The sequence below is a fragment of the Doryrhamphus excisus genome, linkage group LG17, assembly GCF_037039965.1.
Source record: "Doryrhamphus excisus strain RoL-2023G ecotype Guam linkage group LG17, RoL_Dexc_Guam_v1.1, whole genome shotgun sequence".
Classification (NCBI taxonomy): domain Eukaryota; kingdom Metazoa; phylum Chordata; class Actinopteri; order Syngnathiformes; family Syngnathidae; genus Doryrhamphus; species Doryrhamphus excisus.
Genome location: NC_136373.1, coordinates 16,982,667 through 17,001,009, shown reverse-complemented (window position 1 = coordinate 17,001,009; position 18,343 = coordinate 16,982,667). Strand labels below are relative to the sequence as shown.

Below are 18,343 nucleotides of genomic sequence, written 5' to 3'. Positions count from 1 at the left end.
ACCCTTGGTCATCTCTGTGTGGAGTTTGCATCTTCTCCCCTGGGTTTTGTCTGGGTACTCCGGTTTCCTCCCACATTCCAAAAACATGCTAGGTTAATTAGCGACTCCAAATTGTCCATAGGTATGAATGTGAGTGTGAATGGTTGTTTGTCTATATGTGCCCTGTGATTGGCTGGCAACCAGTCCAGGGTGTACCCTGCCTCTCGCCCTAAGAAGACAGCTGGGATAGGCTCCAGCACCCCCGCGACCCTCGTGATGATAAGCGGTAGAAAATGAATGAACGAATGAATGAGTTCTCCTCCTATTTTGTGTGGAAGTGGTAACTTTTTGGCTTCTTATTTTGTCTCTCCCCACCCTCGGAATGAATGAATGAATGTATGACGTCAATTTTGCGGAATCTCTGTATGAGAGAGGATTTAGGTTCCGTCCCAGAAAAACTGGAAAGTCAGAACCCCCCCCCCCCCCCCCCCCCCCCGCCTTGAGGAAGTGGAAGTGCATCGGCTCAAGGCGTGAAGTTGTCGGCCGGCAGTCTGGAAGCCTCTCTAAGGTGTTGGAACATTTACAATTCAAACACCTCATGGGATCTTCAGGTTTCCCTTCAAGGTTCCGGCAGGAGTGCCGATGCCGTCCGTGTGTTACGGTTCTCACCGTCCACGTAGGCGGAGGAGTGAGGAACCGGCAGGTCGCAGGACGAGAGTCGGGGGCTTGGCTCCTGGTGGTGCAGAACTCTGGCCAGGAGAGTGGACCTCCCCTCCTTCTCTGCCCCGTTCTCGGTTTCGGTGCGAGGCAGCTGAGATGTTGCGTTGTCCTCGTGGTTGTGTCGGCCCAGACACAAAGGGAGGGGGTATAGGGCCCAGTCTTGGTTGGAGAGGGGGGGCGTGAACCACCCCTGGTCCCCGTCTCTCCCCTCCCAATGCTCCTGACTGCTGAAGCTGGCTCGGTCTTGCGAGTCATCCCAGCCGAGGTCCCCTTTCAGGTCCTCCAGGTCCTCCGAGGACTTCAACCTGTGGACCTCCCGATCCCGGTTCTCGTAGAGCAGCGTGGCGGCGCAGATGAAGATGAAGAGTCCCACGCCCATGACCACGGGCCCCGCCAGCTTCATCCTCTCCACGTGGCTGCCCACGCGCCCCCCGACGGGCTTGGGCACGGCGGACACATACCCCGCCACGGCCACGCTCATCCCCGCCAGCACCACGGCCACGCCCACCATGAGCCACACGCCCGGGGCCGAGCGCAGGTGCAGTCGGGTTCGGGCAGCGCCGCCTCTTCTCAGGCGGCACGCTGCCGGGAGGCAGGCGGGTGAGGAGCGGGAGGAGGCGGGGCTACTGACGGGGCTGCTGGCGGCCGTCATCCTTTGGCTTTCAACTGTGAGACAAAGTGTGGCACATTAGCGAGGAGGCGGGCGTGGGGGGGGCGGACACATGAGTGTGCAAACAACAGGAAATAGCTGCCTTTTAATAGGACATGTGGCCGCCCTAATGAGACGGCGGTCCTCCGTGGGGCCGCGTAATGCATCCTCATACTTACAGCCAGGCACCCGAACCCTGGGTGACCGCACAGTTGGGCTTTTAGTTCCACGCGGTGTCAGACTCCGCCTTCCTTACACCATCTTTACATTGGCCTGTGGGGACAGGTATGATATATACAAGTCTGCCTGGCAACAAGCAGCCAATGGGAGCAGTGCTGTTTCAGTGCGGTATCATTTTGGTCGCCGTTTGTTGGTTTGTGTGTTGTTTTTGTTACGCAAAAAACACACAACCGATGACATTTTGTTCTCATTTTTTTCACTTTTGTCTTATCTTTCGGCTTTTATTGGGAAGCTTTTCAACAGGCTCCAGTCTGTTTTTCTTTAGTGAGCGAAGAGGTAAAATTAAATTAAATGAAATTAAATTTTGATAGGAAAGGTTGCCGACCCCTGATTTAATGTTTAATAAAAAATTTATCTATTTTCCTTTAGTGAGCGAGGAGGTAAAATAAAATTAAATAAAATTAAAAAATTAAATTAAAATATTGATAGGAAAGGTTGCCGACCCCCTGATTTAACATTTAATGAAAAATTGATGTATTGATTCATTCTTGGTTTGTGTGTTGTTTTTGTTACTTCGGATGTACGCAAAAACGACACAACCGATGACATTTCGCTCTCATTTTTTTCACTTTTGTGTTATCTTTCGGTTTTTACAGGGAAGCGTTTCAAGCCTCGCCGAGTACCCGAGGGGTCGGCAACCTTTCTTATTTTATTTTATTAAAATTCAGATCTTGCTAATATAGAATATAAATGTACATAAATATTGAAATGTAAACTGTTTACCTTTGGTGACAAACATGTTTACTTACTTACTGTTAAATACTTGAGGATTGCGAAGGGAGCCACAACAAAGAGGCTGAAGAGCCACATGCGGCTCTGGAGCCGTGGGTTGCTGACCCCTGCGTTAAAAATAAATGCCTACTCTTGACTAGCATAAAAATATACAAATATAAGGCGTTCAGAAGATGCACTCAAAGACGTGACTACACTGGTCAATAGGTGTCAGTAATGTTACACAATAGCCACTGCAGGAAGTACGCTGTCAAAAAAAATAATTCATATATTGTACATCATAGATTTCAGCGTCATCTCCTCGTTTACTACAAAGTATAATTTTGTGTACAGCTCTGTGGATTTACATGGCTATCTACTGCTTCGGTCTTACCAGAGCGCCTGCTGCTGATTGCAGAAATCCACACGGTGTTCTGTCTTTTTGGGTTTTTTTTTTTAAATGTTTAAAAAGTACACGAGTGACGCAGTTTTCCCGTTGCCGTCTTCCAGGATTTTGACCTCTTTTGTCATTGCAGTCGTTCCCAACTCATCCTTTAGCAGAACACCGAGCGTGTGTAAGGGGGTGGGGGGGTGGGTGTGGGGGGTTGTGTAAGGGCACAAAGTGCTTTTATCAAGGTAGAGCCGTGCTGCAGTGTAGTTTTACTTGCCTTGTTTTGCTCCTCAGCGCCAATCATCGTCCCGCTCCGGAAGCATCAGTTGGCTCGGTCGTCCACTTATCCGCTCCTCGTCATCTTTGGCTTGTAATGCTCAAAGGGAGACTTTCACCTTGTCCCCCCCCCCACACCTCACACTCCACCACCTCCTCTGACGCTTATCCTCCTGGTGTGCTGGTGTGCAGAGTGTGCCGCCGCAGTCACCCACTGATACTAAACCCTTTTTTTATTGTAGGAAGTAACAGTGTTGTTAGAAAAGTGCTGCAAAGCTGCTCTGCCTCCTCTCTCTCTCTCTCTCACTCGCTCGCTCTGTGTGTGAGTGTGTTTGCGGAGGAGGGGTCGTGGGAATGAGGGGCAGTCTCACGGTGAGTCGTGTTATTCTTGGAGGTTGACATTCACGTTGATGTAATACTTTTTTTTTTTTGCTCACCAAAAAAAAAGGGACACTAAAACCATAACAAGGCAAAAATAGATGCAATATGTGTTGTATATCTACTACATGAAGCTACAGCAGGGGTGTCCAAAGTGTGGCCCGAGGGCTATTTTGGGTTTTTTTTTATTGTCCTGTGGCACATTGTGGTAGTAAAATGTTTTTTTTATTTCTTGGCTTTTTTAAATCAACCTTGATACAAATTTTAAAACTAGTCTCAACGAATGTTTTTAAGACCTTGAAAAGATCTTCTTTATAGAAGGTAATTGGTTCCAGACCCGACCATGATAAGTGACTTTCCACCAAGTAGTTTAGAGCAGTGAAAACCTTTTTTTTTTTTAACATTATTAGAGCCCTCTCGACATAAAATAACACCCCTATAGTCACCTTTATATGCGTATTACACATTATAGTAGACATAATAACAGAAAATAAGCTATTTTAGACATAAATAAAACTCACTGTACCAGTCCAGGGTGTACCCCTGGGATAGGCTCCAGCACCCCCCGCGACCCTCGTGAGGATAAGCGGTAGAAAATGAATGAATGAATAAAACTCATAATCGTGCAAGATGAGTGGGTGGTGAACAGGAAGTGATGTGAGTTTTAGCTTTTAGTTTGACTAGCTGGGTTATTATTATTATTATTATTATTGCGCCTGCTGTGAGATAAACCCTTCAAACCTGCAATAAAAGCCTGTTGCCCCAGCGGTCAAATCTGGTCTCACCGAACATTAAAGTCCATAAATCCATAAAAAGGCCCATTTTCTTACTTAGCTTTCATATGCTGCCTGACATGTAGAATACTTTTCACTGGTCAGCTAAACACAGAATATGCATATGAAAAGGTCTTAGGTCAAGTGAGTACATAAGTCAGTGTGCATCTTATTTCATTTCATTTATTTCATTCTCTCTCGGACACGCACGCACGCACACACATTCCAAAACAGCCACAGCTTCCTCGGAGCCAAGGCTGCGGTACCATTAACCCTTAAATTAGAATACATAAATAAAAGCTGTTTGCATTATAAACACTCGCTGTTGTATACGCTCCAAAAAGTTGTCGTGACACTGACTTTTTTTTTTGCAGCGTTTGCATAATAACTGTCATTAGGTAGCTGGATTCTATTTACATTGACAAGAAAAACGAAACAAAACAGATGCTTTTTTTTTTTTTTTTACATTCGTGTGCCATGAAAATAGACGAAAATAAATAAAGCTTCTTCACTGACTGCACATTTCATTGACATAATTCTCTCGAAAAAAAGAAGGAGCTGTCATTTAAAGAAAGTTTCTTCATTGACATAATTAAAAAAGGAGCTGTCATTTAGTCACTGTACTCTCATCCAAGTCACAGCTCTTGCTCCCTCTAGTGGATGAGAGAGGAAACTACATCCTGCCTTTCTCCGATTGTAGTAGAAGCTTAAAAACCTGTAAAAGCCACCTGCTTGGAGCTCGGAAAGCACCAGTTGATAAAAAAAGATGCAAAGTGTTTCCAGGCGAGTGAAGCCGAGTGTTTCTGTGTGTGGTCCGTCCAGGAGGGAGCGGAGTCGCCATGATGGAGCCGCTCGGGCCAGCTCTTCATTCTTCATCGGCATTCTTCAGCATGAGGATGGAGTTGTAGATCTTCAGGGCGGGGCCCAACTTGATGGCCAGGATCTTGACGATGTCTGATTGGGTGAGGAGCAGGAAGGCCTCGCCGTCTATTTGCTGGAGAAAGACAAGAAAGGTCAAAGGTTACGAACCACGGCTAAAAATGTTCTAAACCGCAGCGATTACCTCGGTTTTAAATGTAGCAGCATGCTCTTTACAGCCGGGCAGCCCTTTGACGAAAGCGGCCACCTGATGGAAAAAAAACACGACAGTGAGAAGGCGCCCCTCAGCAACCGCGCCGGGTGTTTTCGCTGTCCTCTCACCTCCTCAGAACTCCACGCCGCCACCCGCTTGGCCGTCAGCCCCAGGACCTCGGGCAGCAGCTGACAGTGTTTGTCCCAGCACAGTGCCACCCGGTGGTGAGGAGCCGCCGTGAGGCCCGGGGAGAACACGGACTCGTGGAGGGCCTGCTGGAGGGAGATGGAGTCTGCTGGGGAGGCTGCGAGGAGGAGCAGAAAGAACGTGCTATTTTTGTTGAACCAGCCTTCACATGGAGAGGAGTCAGTTGAGGTGGCTCGGGCATCTAGTCCGGATGCCTCCCGGACGCCTCCCTGGTGAGGTGTTCTGGGCATGCCCAGCCTGGAAAAGGACCCGGGGGGCAGACCTTGGACACACGCTTATGTCTCACAGCTGGCCTGGGAAGGCCTTGGTGTCCTCCTGGTGGAGATGGAGGAGGTGGTCGGGGACCGGGAAGTCTGGGCTTCCCTGCTAAGACCCGGACCCCGGATAAGTGGAGGAAAATGGATGGATGGATGTACGGACAACCAGCCTCAACACAAGCTACACCAAGTACAGGCCAGTGTTTTGGTTCTACTTATTAAACAATATTAACTTGTTCGATCCCGGCCATTTTTACAACATCACATCATTAAAGGTAAGACACTTTTTAATTCATAATTCATAATTCACGATGCCCTGTCCATGTTAGCTTCTTCCAAACTCTATGGGAGTAACGTCATTAAATATGTAACATAACAAGAGGCCACACTGGAGTGTATAAGGTAATAATTCATGTATTTTTATGCCATTTTATACTATAAAAAGTACTTAGAAAATAGAAATTACCTTTGCTATCGCTGACCTCCTCTTTGACGTAGTGCATTTTCAGGTATTTGGGAACTGGAGCAGTCCTGCAGGAACAACGTTGGAAGGTTCAAGGAAAACTTTATTTTATTTTTTTTAGTAATAAGAAGATTTTTTTTTTACCGTTTCAGTCTGGTTCCATTTTGAGTCTGCTCACTGACGCCACCCGGTGGCTCCGGCTGGCCGCTGCGTCCCGAGATCTCCGCTTCCGCCTCCGCCGGTTTCCTAGTAACAGAGACAGCTGACCCTCAGGTACGGAGCGCTGCTGTGGAAAAGCGAAGGCCGAGCGAGGAGGCGGACCTGCCGTGGGGGTTGTCGGCCACCTCGGGCGGATCGGGTGTCGATGCGGCCGGCGTTGCGGCGGTTGCGTTGGGTTCGGGGCGGCGCCCGCGGGGCGGGGGGCCGCCGAGCGTGAGGGGCGGCCGCTCGCCACTGAGACGGTCTGGGAGCAGGCTTTCCTTGCTTAGGTTGACGTCGGAGTAGGGGCAGCTCACCTGGCTGCGTAGAGCACACGTTATTAATATTATGATGCTGGAGCCTATCCCGGGTGACGGGACAAAAACAGGACTCACGTGTAGTGTGTCCCGTAGCGAGGTCCCCTTATGTGGCCGAGCCCGTTGCATCCTGGGGTGGGACAGCCCTGTCCTGGGGGGCTCGCCACGTCATTAGAACCTGAAAGGACACACATGTCCAATCCATGACGGATTCCAGGTTTTATAAGGTCGGCGAGGAGCGCGACTCAAGTGCCTCACCGTTTGGATGATGGAGAGGGTGTCCGGTTTTGTGGGACCAGCCTACAGGGTGCAGGTCTGGGCAGTCAGTCTCCACCCAGTAGTCGTACTCTGGACTCCACCCGTCAAAATGGATCTTAAAAAAAAAAAGAAGATGTAAGCCCGTGTGCGAGCGGTGGCGGCGGCGTCACGTTTTGCACCTTGAGCCGGTGGTCGTCTGTGTCGGCGATGGTGGCAACCCGGATGAGCATGGGGTTCCTCTTATCCACGGCTTCCACCTTCATGCCCACCTGGAAGCCGTGCGGCGGGCGCTGACACAGAAGATACCCGTTATGCACGTTTTCTTCCCCCCACGCTATTTACACGTGTGTCTGTGTGAGACGTACCGGTTTGAAGGCCCGAGCGGGGGCGGCCTGTGTGCCCGTCTCCTCCAGGTATTTCTCCCAGGAGAAACTCTTAGGTTGCTTATATTCTGGTCAGAGCCAATGACGACATTGTCACCTCAGCTGATATTGAATGTCCAATGTGCTGCCAAGTGTTGAGTGCATAAGAAGCATGCGGTCCGACTCAGCACTCCGAATAAAGGGATGCTCCGATCGGGATTTTATGCTGCCCATTTTGATCCAGGACTGAAATCGTCCCATGCCAATCACATGGATCAATTATACATTTGATTTATGATCTATGATCATTCCAAAGCAGGGGTCTCAAACTCAATTTACCTGGGGGCCACTGGAGCTAGGGTCTGGGTGAGACTGGGCTGCATCAGGTTTTCCAAAAAAACAGAAAAATGAATAAACTTTGCTTTGGTTCCGATTTTCTACAAGAAAAGCTCTGATAAAACATTCCACTGTTCTCAAATATCTTATTTTTCTACACAAAATAAGATGAACAATAAATAAACAAATCAAGAATAAAGAAAATCAGTAATAAGTAAATATAATAATAATAATAATAAAACGGCAAATAATACAAACTTAAGAAACCATATATAGTTGGTGGGTAGATTAAAATTAACAGTTATTTAACCTTTAACATGAACATTAATCAAACGTAATATTTTTTTCTGGGTACATGATACCATACAGCATCCATATCAAACTTGCGCAGGCCGCACTAACATTAAACTTTCATATCAAAGCGTGGGGCCTCAAACTAGTGTCCGGTGGCCCACATTTGGCCCGCGGGCCACGTGTTTGAGACCCCTATCTCCTGACTGCCAGCAGGCCAAAAAAAAAAAATAGTTAATTACTAATAAAAATGAGTAATTAATTAATAAAGGGCACGGGACCTGGTGGACTTTGGATGGGGGGGGCGGCACCTGGAGAACCACCTATCTCATCCTAATAATTCTGTTATTTTTTTGGAATATTTTTCAGGTGACTGTCACGCACACGTCAGCATACCAAATGGCATATTAAAAGGAAAGCTTGTTTTGGCGAGGATGACACTGCTGCCCGAGACTTTAGTTCGAGCAAGGCACTACACTGCGTGCTGCCATAGCACCATGCATAGCGTATGTCCATCATGGGATTTTTCCAAGGAAATCGTCTGATGCTGATGGGTGGCCTGATCGATCGGAGCATCCCTACTATAAACACTCTTAACTTCCTAAGAGTTAAATGAAACTAATTACCCTTGAAATCAGAGCATTGGGTACAACAAAGCAGTCTAATAGCATCCAACACAAGAGATGCATCTAATTATCATACTGAAAGATGTTTCTCCTATTTTGGAGCAAAATAAGGTAACCACATTACAAACTTCAATAATAATAATAATAATAATAGAACTGTGATGCAGCTCTTGAATTGGACCTCATTAGATTGATTAGCAAGGCAGCAAGCGGAGCAGCATTGCTATCTACGTAGAACATCTAAAACATCTACAACACTTGGACTCTAGAGAACAGCAAAGTAGTTTATACTGACCCACGTGTGTCCTGGTCTGTGTCTTACCAGCTGGAGTGGTCAGAGTCAGCTCGGCCTCCTCGCAGTAGCCTACTGGGTGGATGTACGGACTGCTGGCATCGCACCTGCGCACAGGTAACAACATTCATGGAATCGGACATTAGGGAAAAAACGCTTATGGAAAAGATGAATCAGTTTCCCATCGTGGCTGGAATTAGCGGCGAGGCAAAAAAAACATTGGGAGCTGTGGCTGTAGGCAACCTTCCTGATGTACTTTGTAATAAATTAACTGTAAAGGATGGCACTAGCTACACTTGAGTGGTCGGAATTCAGCAGTTTTATCTACCTGTGCATAATTCATGCTGAGTAGTGTTTGCCACAGGACTACTTCCTGGGTAAGGAAACGCCAAATACGCGGGCGGGAAAGATTCATGCTAGTGCCGAAACATATTTGCTCACCAGTAATCATACGTGTCGTCCCAGTTGTCAAAGTGAATGAGAAGTCTGTTGTCCACCACAGCCGCGATGGTCGCCACACATATCAGAGACGGGTTCTTCCTGTCGACCGCCTCCAGTTTCATGCCCGCTCGAAACCCGGACGGCGTCACGGACTAACAAGGAAATACATTAGTGTGGGTAGCGGCGGAATGGAAGGAAAACATGGACGGCGTTGTGGGACGCTTACTGTGTTGAGGCTCTTGAAGAGATGCTTGGGTGCCAGCTGGGCTCTGCAGTTCTTCACGTACATGCCCCAGTTAAACTCGCGATCCTTAAAGTCTATGAGAGTCGAGCGGGTGTAAGTAAAGGCCCCAGACGCCCATAGGCGATAAGGTGATCGACGCGTGTTTGTGTGCGACTACCTTTGGGCAACAATAACTTGTGTCCGTTCTTCTCACACCAGCCCGCTGGTTTCAAATCCCACGAGTCGGCATTGGCCCAGAAGTCGTAGCATTCTGGGTAGCCGTCAAAGTGGAGCCTCACTCGATACCCTTGGATCTGTTCACAGAGAGACAGAGGCAAGTAAGGATGACGCGTCTCTCCTCGTCCAACAAACGCTGGTCACCTCCGCAACGGTGAGCACGCAGAACAGCGACGGGTGACACGGGTCCAGCCCCTCCAGCTTCATCCCCATCTTGAAACTGTTTCGGCTTTGAGGAAAAGACTGATGCTGCAGGACGACGAGCAGAAGTGGTTGTTGGCGGTGAAAATGAGGTCAGCGATTTGAGTCGTACCTCTTTGAACAGTTTGACCGGAGCAGCGACGGCCTTCTCCTCCTCCAGGTAAGCTGGCCAGCTCCATGCTCGCTTCTTATTCTGTGGGGCTGCGGCTGGTGGGCGGGGGCAGAGACATTACATAGAAATTAAATGGCACTGGTAGATAAACACAATGGAGACTTGGCTGGTGTGAGATGGGCACAGAGAGGGAAGGGTGCCCATTATTGGTACCCTGATCTATTGGACGTCGCTTGGACGTGAGCATCTCTGCAATTAAGCCACTAACCAAATGGAAAAAAAGTCTAAATATAGAAACATTATATTCCCACACTGTTATGTACAAACCTAACATTCCCCAGTCACCCCATCTTACTGTCACGTACCAAGTTTCGCCATCTTGGCTCCTCTCCTGCCTTTGGTCGTCCTGGTTTTCTCCTACGAAAGTGGAAAAGGGAACAGTTGTGATTGCCGTGTTCACACCAACAACGGTGCAGCTTTTGTAGCGTCGGTGGACACTGGCCGCCCTGCCTCTTGTTCCTCTTGGTTGTCTTCCTCCTCGTCACCAGAATCCATGTAGATCTTCCTCTTTTTACGCACACGTTTCCCCAGCGTCTCGCTTTCCACCACCTGACACTCCCTGGCCTCGCCTGGAGATGACCTGCGCAAAATAAATAGATATCTCGCTATAAACACGCCCACTTTCGGTAAAAAAAAAACATTTTGTTTACCTGCCACTGGAAGGCTGGGCACAAACGCTGCTACAGAACTTTCCCTGTAGGAGGGCATCCCGGGCAACTTGACCACCACAGGCCTTGCACTGCGTAACCTCCTTGTCGGGAGCAACTTCCACACGTGGAGCAACCTCCGCTTTGGAAGCTTCTGTACTGGGGGGCTCCTCCAGAGACGCGACAGCAGGAGCAGGGGCTGCAAAAAAAGAGGATAACCTTAAACTGAAACATGGATGTGCTGTAGAGTAGTCAGTGTGCAGCTTATATATAGCGGCATAGCTTTACTGTCCACACACAGCCGTTGTGCCAGTAGCACTCATAAAGCCCCAAATCATGACGATACCGCCACCATGCTTGACTGCCACGATGACATCCTTGCTAATTAGCATAATGGGCCATATGCATGTGCATGTTTTATGGAAAAGTGCTTTCATGTCTGCGAAAAGTTTCTAGATTTGTTCTAGAGGGATCTAAATAGAGCAAGTCGCTCAATTGGCAACACTCATCCTTCCTGCAACATCTTCTTATTCTCTGGCAGAACCCGACCGCGATAAAGAGATTTCTGCGATATAGGAATGTTAATATTAATGTTAATAAATGGAATATTGTCATAGTTTGAGCATTAATAAACTATATGACATTATTAGAGCACTGTAGACATGCAATAACATGCTTACAACACATTACGCGACTATTATGCTGCAGGGACTCGAGACGGACGCTGGCAAGAAAAACTTCTGAAAAACCCATCTACGGTCCATAGTTGTTATGACAAGCTACATTCAGAGTCATTGCCCATCATAATGTGTTCACGAGCGAGTACCTGTTCCCGGCGGTGCTGCTGACTGACTCTTATTGGCTGGTACTGCTGCCGTTTTGCCCTGTGATTGGCCCTCTGGCGGAGGGGTGGGACTGTGAGACGGTGCCGGATCCAAAGTCCCACTTTTAAGCTCTGGCTCCTGCCCTTTGACCTCTACGTCTGTCACAATCTCAAGAGTGCCAAACTCTGTCATACGGAACTAAGGGACACAAAATGCATTAAGATTAGAACCAGTTCCGGTAGCAGCAACACTGTACGCAGCATATAAGACGGTAATAGCAATAGCTGAAAAACACGCAGTGTAAAAATATATAAAAAAACATATGTGTGCGTACACTGGGCAAGAATTAATGGTGGAAACTTCACTGATTGCAAAATACATATAAGAGGAGAGATCAGACACACAAAAGATGGACATGTTGCAATGAGAGTTGACTTCCTGTACCCTGATGTCACTTCCTGGCAAAGTGGCAATGCCATCCTTCCAGTCCAGAGCACCCATCATGTCAAACTCTGTGCCCTTTGAGGGGCCGTCACTCGGCGGAGTGTCAGCCATTCCCAATCGTCAGGAATCCTACACCTGCAAAAAAAAGTACTGCAATATTTGGTATCAGAAAAAGAGTAAATAATCTTGTCAGTGGTGTAGTCTTTGACTGTAGACTTGGTAAGGCATGTTACGCGTCCAGGGTTGTCGCTTCCTGCACTTGTAAACAGCGATACGCAACATCACCGCTAGATGGCGACGGTGTGCCGCCTTTGCAGGATACACCATGCACTTCGATTTCACACAAAACACTCAGTAATAACACTCTTTTGCAGGCCAACCAGCGGATAAATGTGCTCGCAAACGACCCTGTTAGCATGGACCTCCATCCGGATCACTGGCAAACAGAAGAAAAGCTCCCCCAACTTAAAGTTAATCACATAAATTCATCTTTTCCTTGTTTTAACAGTATCTCCGAAAGACGTCCGTTTGCCTCCACGTAAACAAGCGTTGGGTTTATTTGTTTGCCACTTTCAACAAGAACGCAGTCCCCCGCAGCGACCGCATCAACTTAAAACCGTTTTGCCCCCATTTATACTGCGATATAACGTTTTAGTCCTGACGCAGGCTCAACACTGGAATAAGATGATGTTTCTGTTTGTTTGATGGCGTCAACCCGGGGAAAAGTGACAAACGACCCGAGCCGGTGTCTGTGCGGGGGTTAAGTTTGACTTTATAGACGACGGCTCCGTTGTTTTTATTCCAGCCGTAAATAAAGTGTACGTAAGAGAGAGCGCCCATGATTAGCATTCGGTCTTGTACAAAATGGCGGCGCGTGGGGAAGAGGCCACCAACACGTTGAAACTTATGTCAATTACTCAAGTTACGCCTCGAAACAAAGCACACACAATGAAGCCAGGTGTCGAGCAGGGGCTGACGTTTGCCGTGTAATTTCCTGACTAGTTGTTTTCCCCCGCCGTGGTTATTTTCTTCACTTTCCCCCCCTCCCTTGTCACGGAATGTCAGCCCGGGTTGGCTAGCTAGCGCTGACACAAAGCTAACTGTCAGCTAGCTCCGCTCCGTTCTAACTCAAGCGGCGGCGGCTAAGCGGCTAGCATAGCATTGTGATTGGATGCAGCCAGCTAAGGGCGAGCTGTAATAAATAAGTTTACCGGTTAATAACAACAGGAAAAGACGTCCCGCGACTCTCTAATATTTAACACGTCGCCATTAAGACTGACAGTGACACCGAGCAACTGTTATTGTCTTCGGCATTGTTGCGTGATTAAATTCTTCTAGAGAAACTTGAAAAAAACGATTTATTCTCACCGTTCACAATAAATCGGAGTGGAAAAGAATAACGCAAAACAACAGACGCCCTTCTCGGTATAACAGCGACGCTTCAAACTTGCAATAAATCACCATTCCCGACGCGGTGTGTTGTTTTTTTAAAAATGTGGAACTCACCTCGTTTCTCTTTTAACTCTTATTTAGAGCTGCTGGGGGAGAGGAGGCTGCGCATGCGCGGAAGATGCGCTGCCTTGACAAGTTTGGCTCTCTGTGTAAAAAAAAAAAAAAAAAAGTTTACAATCGGCGATCGGTGGTGCATGACAATCAATCATAACAAGTCACTTTAGCACCGACGATGTTGCACACAAGCAACCGGCTTGGGTGGAGCTGTGCGCGCATTGTCTGTGTTTAACGCCAAGAAGCGACGATCAAACCCGTCCCCCCCCCAAAAAGACGACGGTTTGCTTGCATTTGTAATGAACACGATCACCTCATGTTAATTTCTGTCAAGTTATCCAACAGCAGTGTGCTTATTACATGGCGGAATACTTAAGTAGCAGGCGCCTTACGCAATGCATGTGTATGCAAATCAACGCGCGTTCTAATCATCATTTATGGACACACAGCTTGAGCATTTTTGCTCCATCTGACGTCCCGCCGCCACCAAACTGTCCTCATATAACCTGCAGATTCCCGTGCCGTTGTTTTAAGGCTGCGTGTCACGTTTTAGCTCGAAGCACCGCAGCGAGTAGTTGAACATGCGCAAAAAAACCACACACACTGTAGTGTTCATTTTGCGGATTTGTGGGAGAAAATGAGAACGAAATGAGAAAGAAGAAGTCATTTTAGCGAACAAAGGCAGTGCCAGCTTTCCGGGGGTGAAGTGCAGGAGAGGAGAAGCGGTGCCTCGGGGTTGTAGTGTCGTGTGTTGACCGCTAGATGGCAGTAGATGACCGCGTTTTATGAGGAGGAAGCATCAAAATACTATGTTACTAGTACTGTGTATTCTATCTGAGACAGAAGTAGTTTTAAAGATGTCTCTGTTGAGGTGGATATTTTTTACCCTGAGGACATTGAGCGTGAGTTTTTATTTTTTTACATCTTACAATGTAGTAAAAATAATACATGGCAATCAAAGTGCCAATCATATCAACGTATGATAATAATAACAATAAGCACACACTTATTGGAATGGAAATGTTGTGTTTTTCAGATTAAAATAGTGTCAATACAAAAAGTCAATATATAATATTCTTACAGCAGGGAAACTGATATTTGACTTTCCGGATTGTCATGCCGTGTTTTGGCCGCTAGATGGCAGTAGTCGAGAGTGTCTTTTTTTTATGTGTGAGGCTGAAGAAGGATATTGAAGGGGCGGATTAACCGGGTTGCGCAAGCCGCAGCCACACGCATTATTTAGGGACACGAAGAAACCATGACATGGCTTTCAGAAGCAAAGCGGTCGACTCCAAGGTAAGACACTCAAATGTCGACACGACAGACCCCCGGCTGGGTTTCTTCATGCGTGTGCCGTGGCACGATGACGTCATGTAAACATGTAAAAGGCGGTGGTGCACTCATAACACCTGCTTGGAAAAGCTGCATTCACTGGACACAATATTAGGTACACCCTGTGGTTCATACTGGGAGGGTGAAAATATTATCCGGTGTAGGATCCATTTGCTTTAAGACAGTAAAAACTACAATCATAAATATTTTTCATATAGTACAAAACATACAGTATACTACATATATACTGTATATTCAGCTGATGTCCTTTTAAAAGATTGACTCCCTTAAAGTGGGAAAAATAGAAATATGTAAGATTTTCACGCTCACTATTTTTTTTTTTGGGGGGGGGGTTCTCCACCCCCTACAGACCGTACTCTGCAACCTGCTGCTGTGTTTGCTCATCTTCTACTCCCTCTTCTACATGATCGCAAGCGTTTGCTTCGGTGCCTTCAGGTATGGTTATGTCCATGTTATTGTTACGAAATATACGCTCATTTAGCTTGACTGTATACTGTAGTATATACTGTAGTATATGTATATTTCATACACAGGTTGGATGACTTCGATGGACTCATACCGTTTGACTTTAAGACCACACCTGAGGACTCCACTTCCAAATATTTGGGTGAGCACACTTTGGGAAGCCCACATGATCCAAAAAGACGTATCTTTTTTTAAATCAGGCGGGGTACACCCTGGACTAGTGGCCAGCCAATCACAGGGCACATATAGACAAACAACCATTCACACTCACATTCATAGCTATGGACAATTTGGAGTCGCTAATTAACCTAGCATGTTTTTTTTGGAATGTGGGAGGAAACCGCAGTACCCGGAGAAAACCCACGCATGCACGGGGAGAACATGCAAACTCCACACAGCGATGACTGAGGGTGGAATTGAACCCTGGTCTCCTAGCTGTGAGGTCTGCGTGTTAACCACTCGACCGCCGTGCCGAAATTTGGGTACATTTTTGTTAAAGTTTTTGGAGAAAATTTTTTGGGTAGCAAAATGTAAAAAAAAAAAAAAAATTGTACACTGTATTTTGGGGGTGAAGTCATGTTTTTGTGGGAAAAAAAGGAAAAAAATCAAATTTTTGTTTTGAAAAAAAATCTAAATTTTTTGTTAAAATTCATAATGTTTGGTTAAAAAAATTCCTAATTTTTCTTTGGATAGTTTATAAATATATAATGATATTCCAGTACACCACTTTGTGTTTTTATCTTAATTACAGCTTTTTTAAAATCATATTCTGCCATTTTGCTGTATTTCTCCAATTTTTCTATATATTTTTTTGTTGTTGTTGTCGCTACATTGTGCTCTGAGTCGCAAACGTTCCCCGGGCCGCACTTTGGATACCCCCCGCTGCCCAAAACTGCTTTTTCTGAGAGAAACATGACAGGCTGGAGGGCCCACATTCTTGCATTCTTTGGATCCATCATCAGACTCTCCCGATGTCCCAAAAGCGCCACTTTACAGCATCAGTAGAAATGTAACGTTTAAAACATAATTTTAGGGTCCTACAATGCCTAAATATTTGTACCTGTGTGTTTTATCTCCCTCCGACTGTCTCAGTCAACATCCTGTCTCTGGAGCTCACATACTTCAGCAGCAGCCTGCTGTTTGCCGCCGTGGTCAAGAGGCGAGTGTGGGATTATGCCGTCACAGTCACTGTCCTGCACGTCTTCATTACAAGCATCGGTGAGTACGGGAAAAACACTTCATTAGGTGTTTGGCTTTAGGCAGACATGACGCGAGTGTTTACCGTGTTTATTGTATGTTGCAGTCATGCTGGAGTTTCCGCTGGCGTGGCAGTGGTGGTTGGCCTTAGGTGAGGCAAATGGCGAACCATTAACTCTCCGTTTACTTTGATCCTGTCATGTAGATCTCCGCCATTTTCACACTTTGAACTGTAAAATATGCCTTTCATCGTTACTAAACATATTTTAAATTGAGTTTCATACATTAAGAAATCATTAAAGTCAATTATAGCCTGTTTATGACTTTCTAAATCATTATTAGAGCCCCGTAGACATGAAATAACACCCCTATAGCCACCTTTACACTGTTATTCTTTGTTTACGCCACACTGCGCAACGCTAATGCGCATGGTACGGGATCACCGCAGAGACATGAGACGGACGACGCTTGCAGCATGTAGCAAGCTAGCGAGCTAGCTACTTAGCCTCTAATTTATTGGTTCCAAACTTAAGAAGGATTTTCAAACGGAGCGGGGAGGAAGGAAAAAGCCAAAATCGTGATGGGAGGAGAACCTTGTTTCACTCCATCATGATGAACATGCAGTGTTAAGGCAAAGTAATGTAAGGTAACGGTTCATCAATGTAACAGTTTGACCAGAATACTACTTTGTAGTATTTTTTTTTATACCACGATGGCCGACTGTATGTACATTATCGTCGATTATTATTGTCAAAGCGGCAATGTAGCGTTTCCACTGTATTTGTCATACACTGCGTTATTATTGTTATTTCACAGGTAGCGGCTTGTTTCTGATGATCTGCAACGGTCAGCTGATTGCTTACTTCACCTGCCCAGCGGACCAAAGCTATGTTGCTTTTACCGTCTATTAAATGGGATAGTGTTGTCATGTGCAAAAGTCTTGGGCCGCTATTAGATAAGTTGTTTAAGCAGTGTTGTAACAACCCAAATCATCCCCAGGGATATAGTGATATACCATAGAGTGTAAAACAGCAGGATTTACTGTCCACGCACAGCCCAAGTTGAGTACACTTCACAATGAATAATTCTTGGGTTGTTACCGGACTCCTGGGTCCACCTCGCTCCTCATCCAAATGTGACGCCAACCTTCCACGGCGTCAACATCATTTTTCCTGCCGCTTTTTATTTGTCACGTTACGTTCAATGTCAATGGTGGCGTGAGACTTGCTGATGGTTCTATATGTTTGAGTTATGATGCACAACTTAAAGTATTTGTTACTGTATCTTTAAGAGCTACGAATGTAACACCTGAATGTTGGGAATGTTGCAATATTTATTTATTTGAAATAAAACTAAACATTCCATCAATCAAACAGGGCTGTGAAATGATTAAAGACTCATCACAGTTTCCAATTAATTAATCATGATTAATCAGTATGTCTGAAATATGGCCATTTTTACAGCGTTTTATTGAAGGAAATACAAATGACAGGGCAGGATTATACACTGTATATTTGTATGCATTCAATGATTTAAATAAAGTTTATTGAGGCACAAAACCTCTATCGCTCTTACAAAGACAGGAAGTCCAACACATGGCAGACATGCTAGTTCTAAATGCTGCAACGGGGTGCGGGGGCGGAGCTGATCTTGGAGACGATTTTAAAGCATCGGCTGATATCGATACCGTGCTTTTGCGTTGATATCGTCCGATACCAATCAGTGGCCGATGGATCGGAGCACCCCAAGTTGACACAATGACTGTGTCGTTGTGGAGATACATATACGGAAAGTTCTAGAAGAGAGTTCTAAAAGAGCGTCAGACTCCGTGGGGAGC

General features: G+C 46.2%; 3 protein-coding genes and 1 long non-coding RNA gene across 9 annotated transcripts in view; 2 read left to right on the top strand and 2 right to left on the bottom strand.

Annotated features, from left to right (window-relative positions):
* Positions 1-5,666, top strand: part of LOC144902006 (uncharacterized) — an 11,743-nt gene extending 6,077 nt beyond the window's left edge. For both annotated transcript variants that reach the window (XR_013630232.1, XR_013630231.1), the window contains exon 3: positions 4,940-5,666. This is a non-coding gene — a long non-coding RNA (uncharacterized LOC144902006). The remainder of the gene's footprint in view (positions 1-4,939) is intronic.
* Positions 506-3,093, bottom strand: LOC131137289 (uncharacterized). Its single transcript, XM_058085032.2, has 2 exons — positions 2,968-3,093; positions 506-1,365 (listed from the first exon to the last, which is right to left on the bottom strand). The coding sequence occupies exon 2, from the start codon at positions 1,349-1,351 to the stop codon at positions 599-601; it is 753 nt and encodes a 250-aa protein (XP_057941015.2). The 5' UTR covers positions 1,352-1,365; positions 2,968-3,093; the 3' UTR covers positions 506-598.
* Positions 4,288-13,743, bottom strand: l3mbtl1b (L3MBTL histone methyl-lysine binding protein 1b). Of its 3 annotated transcripts, none has more exons than XM_058084876.2 (22): positions 13,492-13,743; positions 11,986-12,120; positions 11,544-11,739; positions 10,721-10,916; positions 10,521-10,650; positions 10,376-10,427; positions 10,011-10,105; positions 9,842-9,946; positions 9,639-9,774; positions 9,464-9,555; positions 9,238-9,389; positions 8,800-8,903; positions 7,255-7,340; positions 7,069-7,179; positions 6,890-7,004; positions 6,710-6,809; positions 6,438-6,635; positions 6,261-6,362; positions 6,120-6,184; positions 5,318-5,493; positions 5,181-5,243; positions 4,288-5,111 (listed from the first exon to the last, which is right to left on the bottom strand). In XM_058084876.2, exons 2-22 carry the CDS (start codon positions 12,094-12,096, stop codon positions 4,983-4,985), a joined length of 2,514 nt encoding a protein of 837 aa, XP_057940859.2. In that variant the 5' UTR covers positions 12,097-12,120; positions 13,492-13,743; the 3' UTR covers positions 4,288-4,982. The 3 variants fall into 3 exon arrangements, with proteins under 3 accessions (XP_057940859.2, XP_057940856.2, XP_057940862.2); XM_058084873.2 differs by lacking the exon at positions 13,492-13,743 and adding an exon at positions 13,354-13,485; XM_058084879.2 differs by lacking the exon at positions 13,492-13,743 and adding an exon at positions 13,354-13,485 and having other exon boundaries at positions 8,827-8,903.
* LOC131137205 (putative transmembrane protein 244) lies at positions 6,241-18,343 on the top strand. 3 transcript variants are annotated; one of them, XM_078798287.1, is made up of 8 exons: positions 6,241-6,389; positions 8,830-8,913; positions 9,785-10,058; positions 15,194-15,279; positions 15,378-15,451; positions 16,402-16,527; positions 16,613-16,657; positions 17,323-18,343. In XM_078798287.1, exons 4-8 carry the CDS (start codon positions 15,248-15,250, stop codon positions 17,415-17,417), a joined length of 372 nt encoding a protein of 123 aa, XP_078654413.1. In that variant the 5' UTR covers positions 6,241-6,389; positions 8,830-8,913; positions 9,785-10,058; positions 15,194-15,247; the 3' UTR covers positions 17,418-18,343. The 3 variants fall into 3 exon arrangements, with proteins under 3 accessions (XP_078654413.1, XP_057940865.2, XP_057940864.2); XM_058084882.2 differs by lacking the exons at positions 6,241-6,389; positions 8,830-8,913; positions 9,785-10,058 and adding an exon at positions 11,460-14,787 and having other exon boundaries at positions 15,259-15,279; XM_058084881.2 differs by lacking the exons at positions 6,241-6,389; positions 8,830-8,913; positions 9,785-10,058 and adding an exon at positions 11,684-14,787.

Bases quoted from the DNA above. Each gene is read 5' to 3' on its own strand.
- LOC131137289 (XM_058085032.2), bottom strand. From the start codon at position 1,351: ATGACGGCCGCCAGCAGCCCCGTCAGTAGCCCCGCCTCCTCCCGCTCC.
- l3mbtl1b (XM_058084876.2), bottom strand. From the start codon at position 12,096: ATGGCTGACACTCCGCCGAGTGACGGCCCCTCAAAGGGCACAGAGTTT. The intron at 9,775-9,841 runs GTGACCAGCGTT...CTCTGTGAACAG, and splicing joins GCGTGCTCACCGTTGCGGAG to ATCCAAGGGTATCGAGTGAG. The intron at 6,636-6,709 runs GTGAGTCCTGTT...TGCTCTACGCAG, and splicing joins CGCTACGGGACACACTACAC to CCAGGTGAGCTGCCCCTACT.
- LOC131137205 (XM_058084881.2), top strand. From the start codon at position 14,755: ATGGCTTTCAGAAGCAAAGCGGTCGACTCCAAG. The intron at 14,788-15,193 runs GTAAGACACTCA...CACCCCCTACAG, and splicing joins GCAAAGCGGTCGACTCCAAG to ACCGTACTCTGCAACCTGCT. The intron at 16,528-16,612 runs GTGAGTACGGGA...TGTATGTTGCAG, and splicing joins CGTCTTCATTACAAGCATCG to TCATGCTGGAGTTTCCGCTG.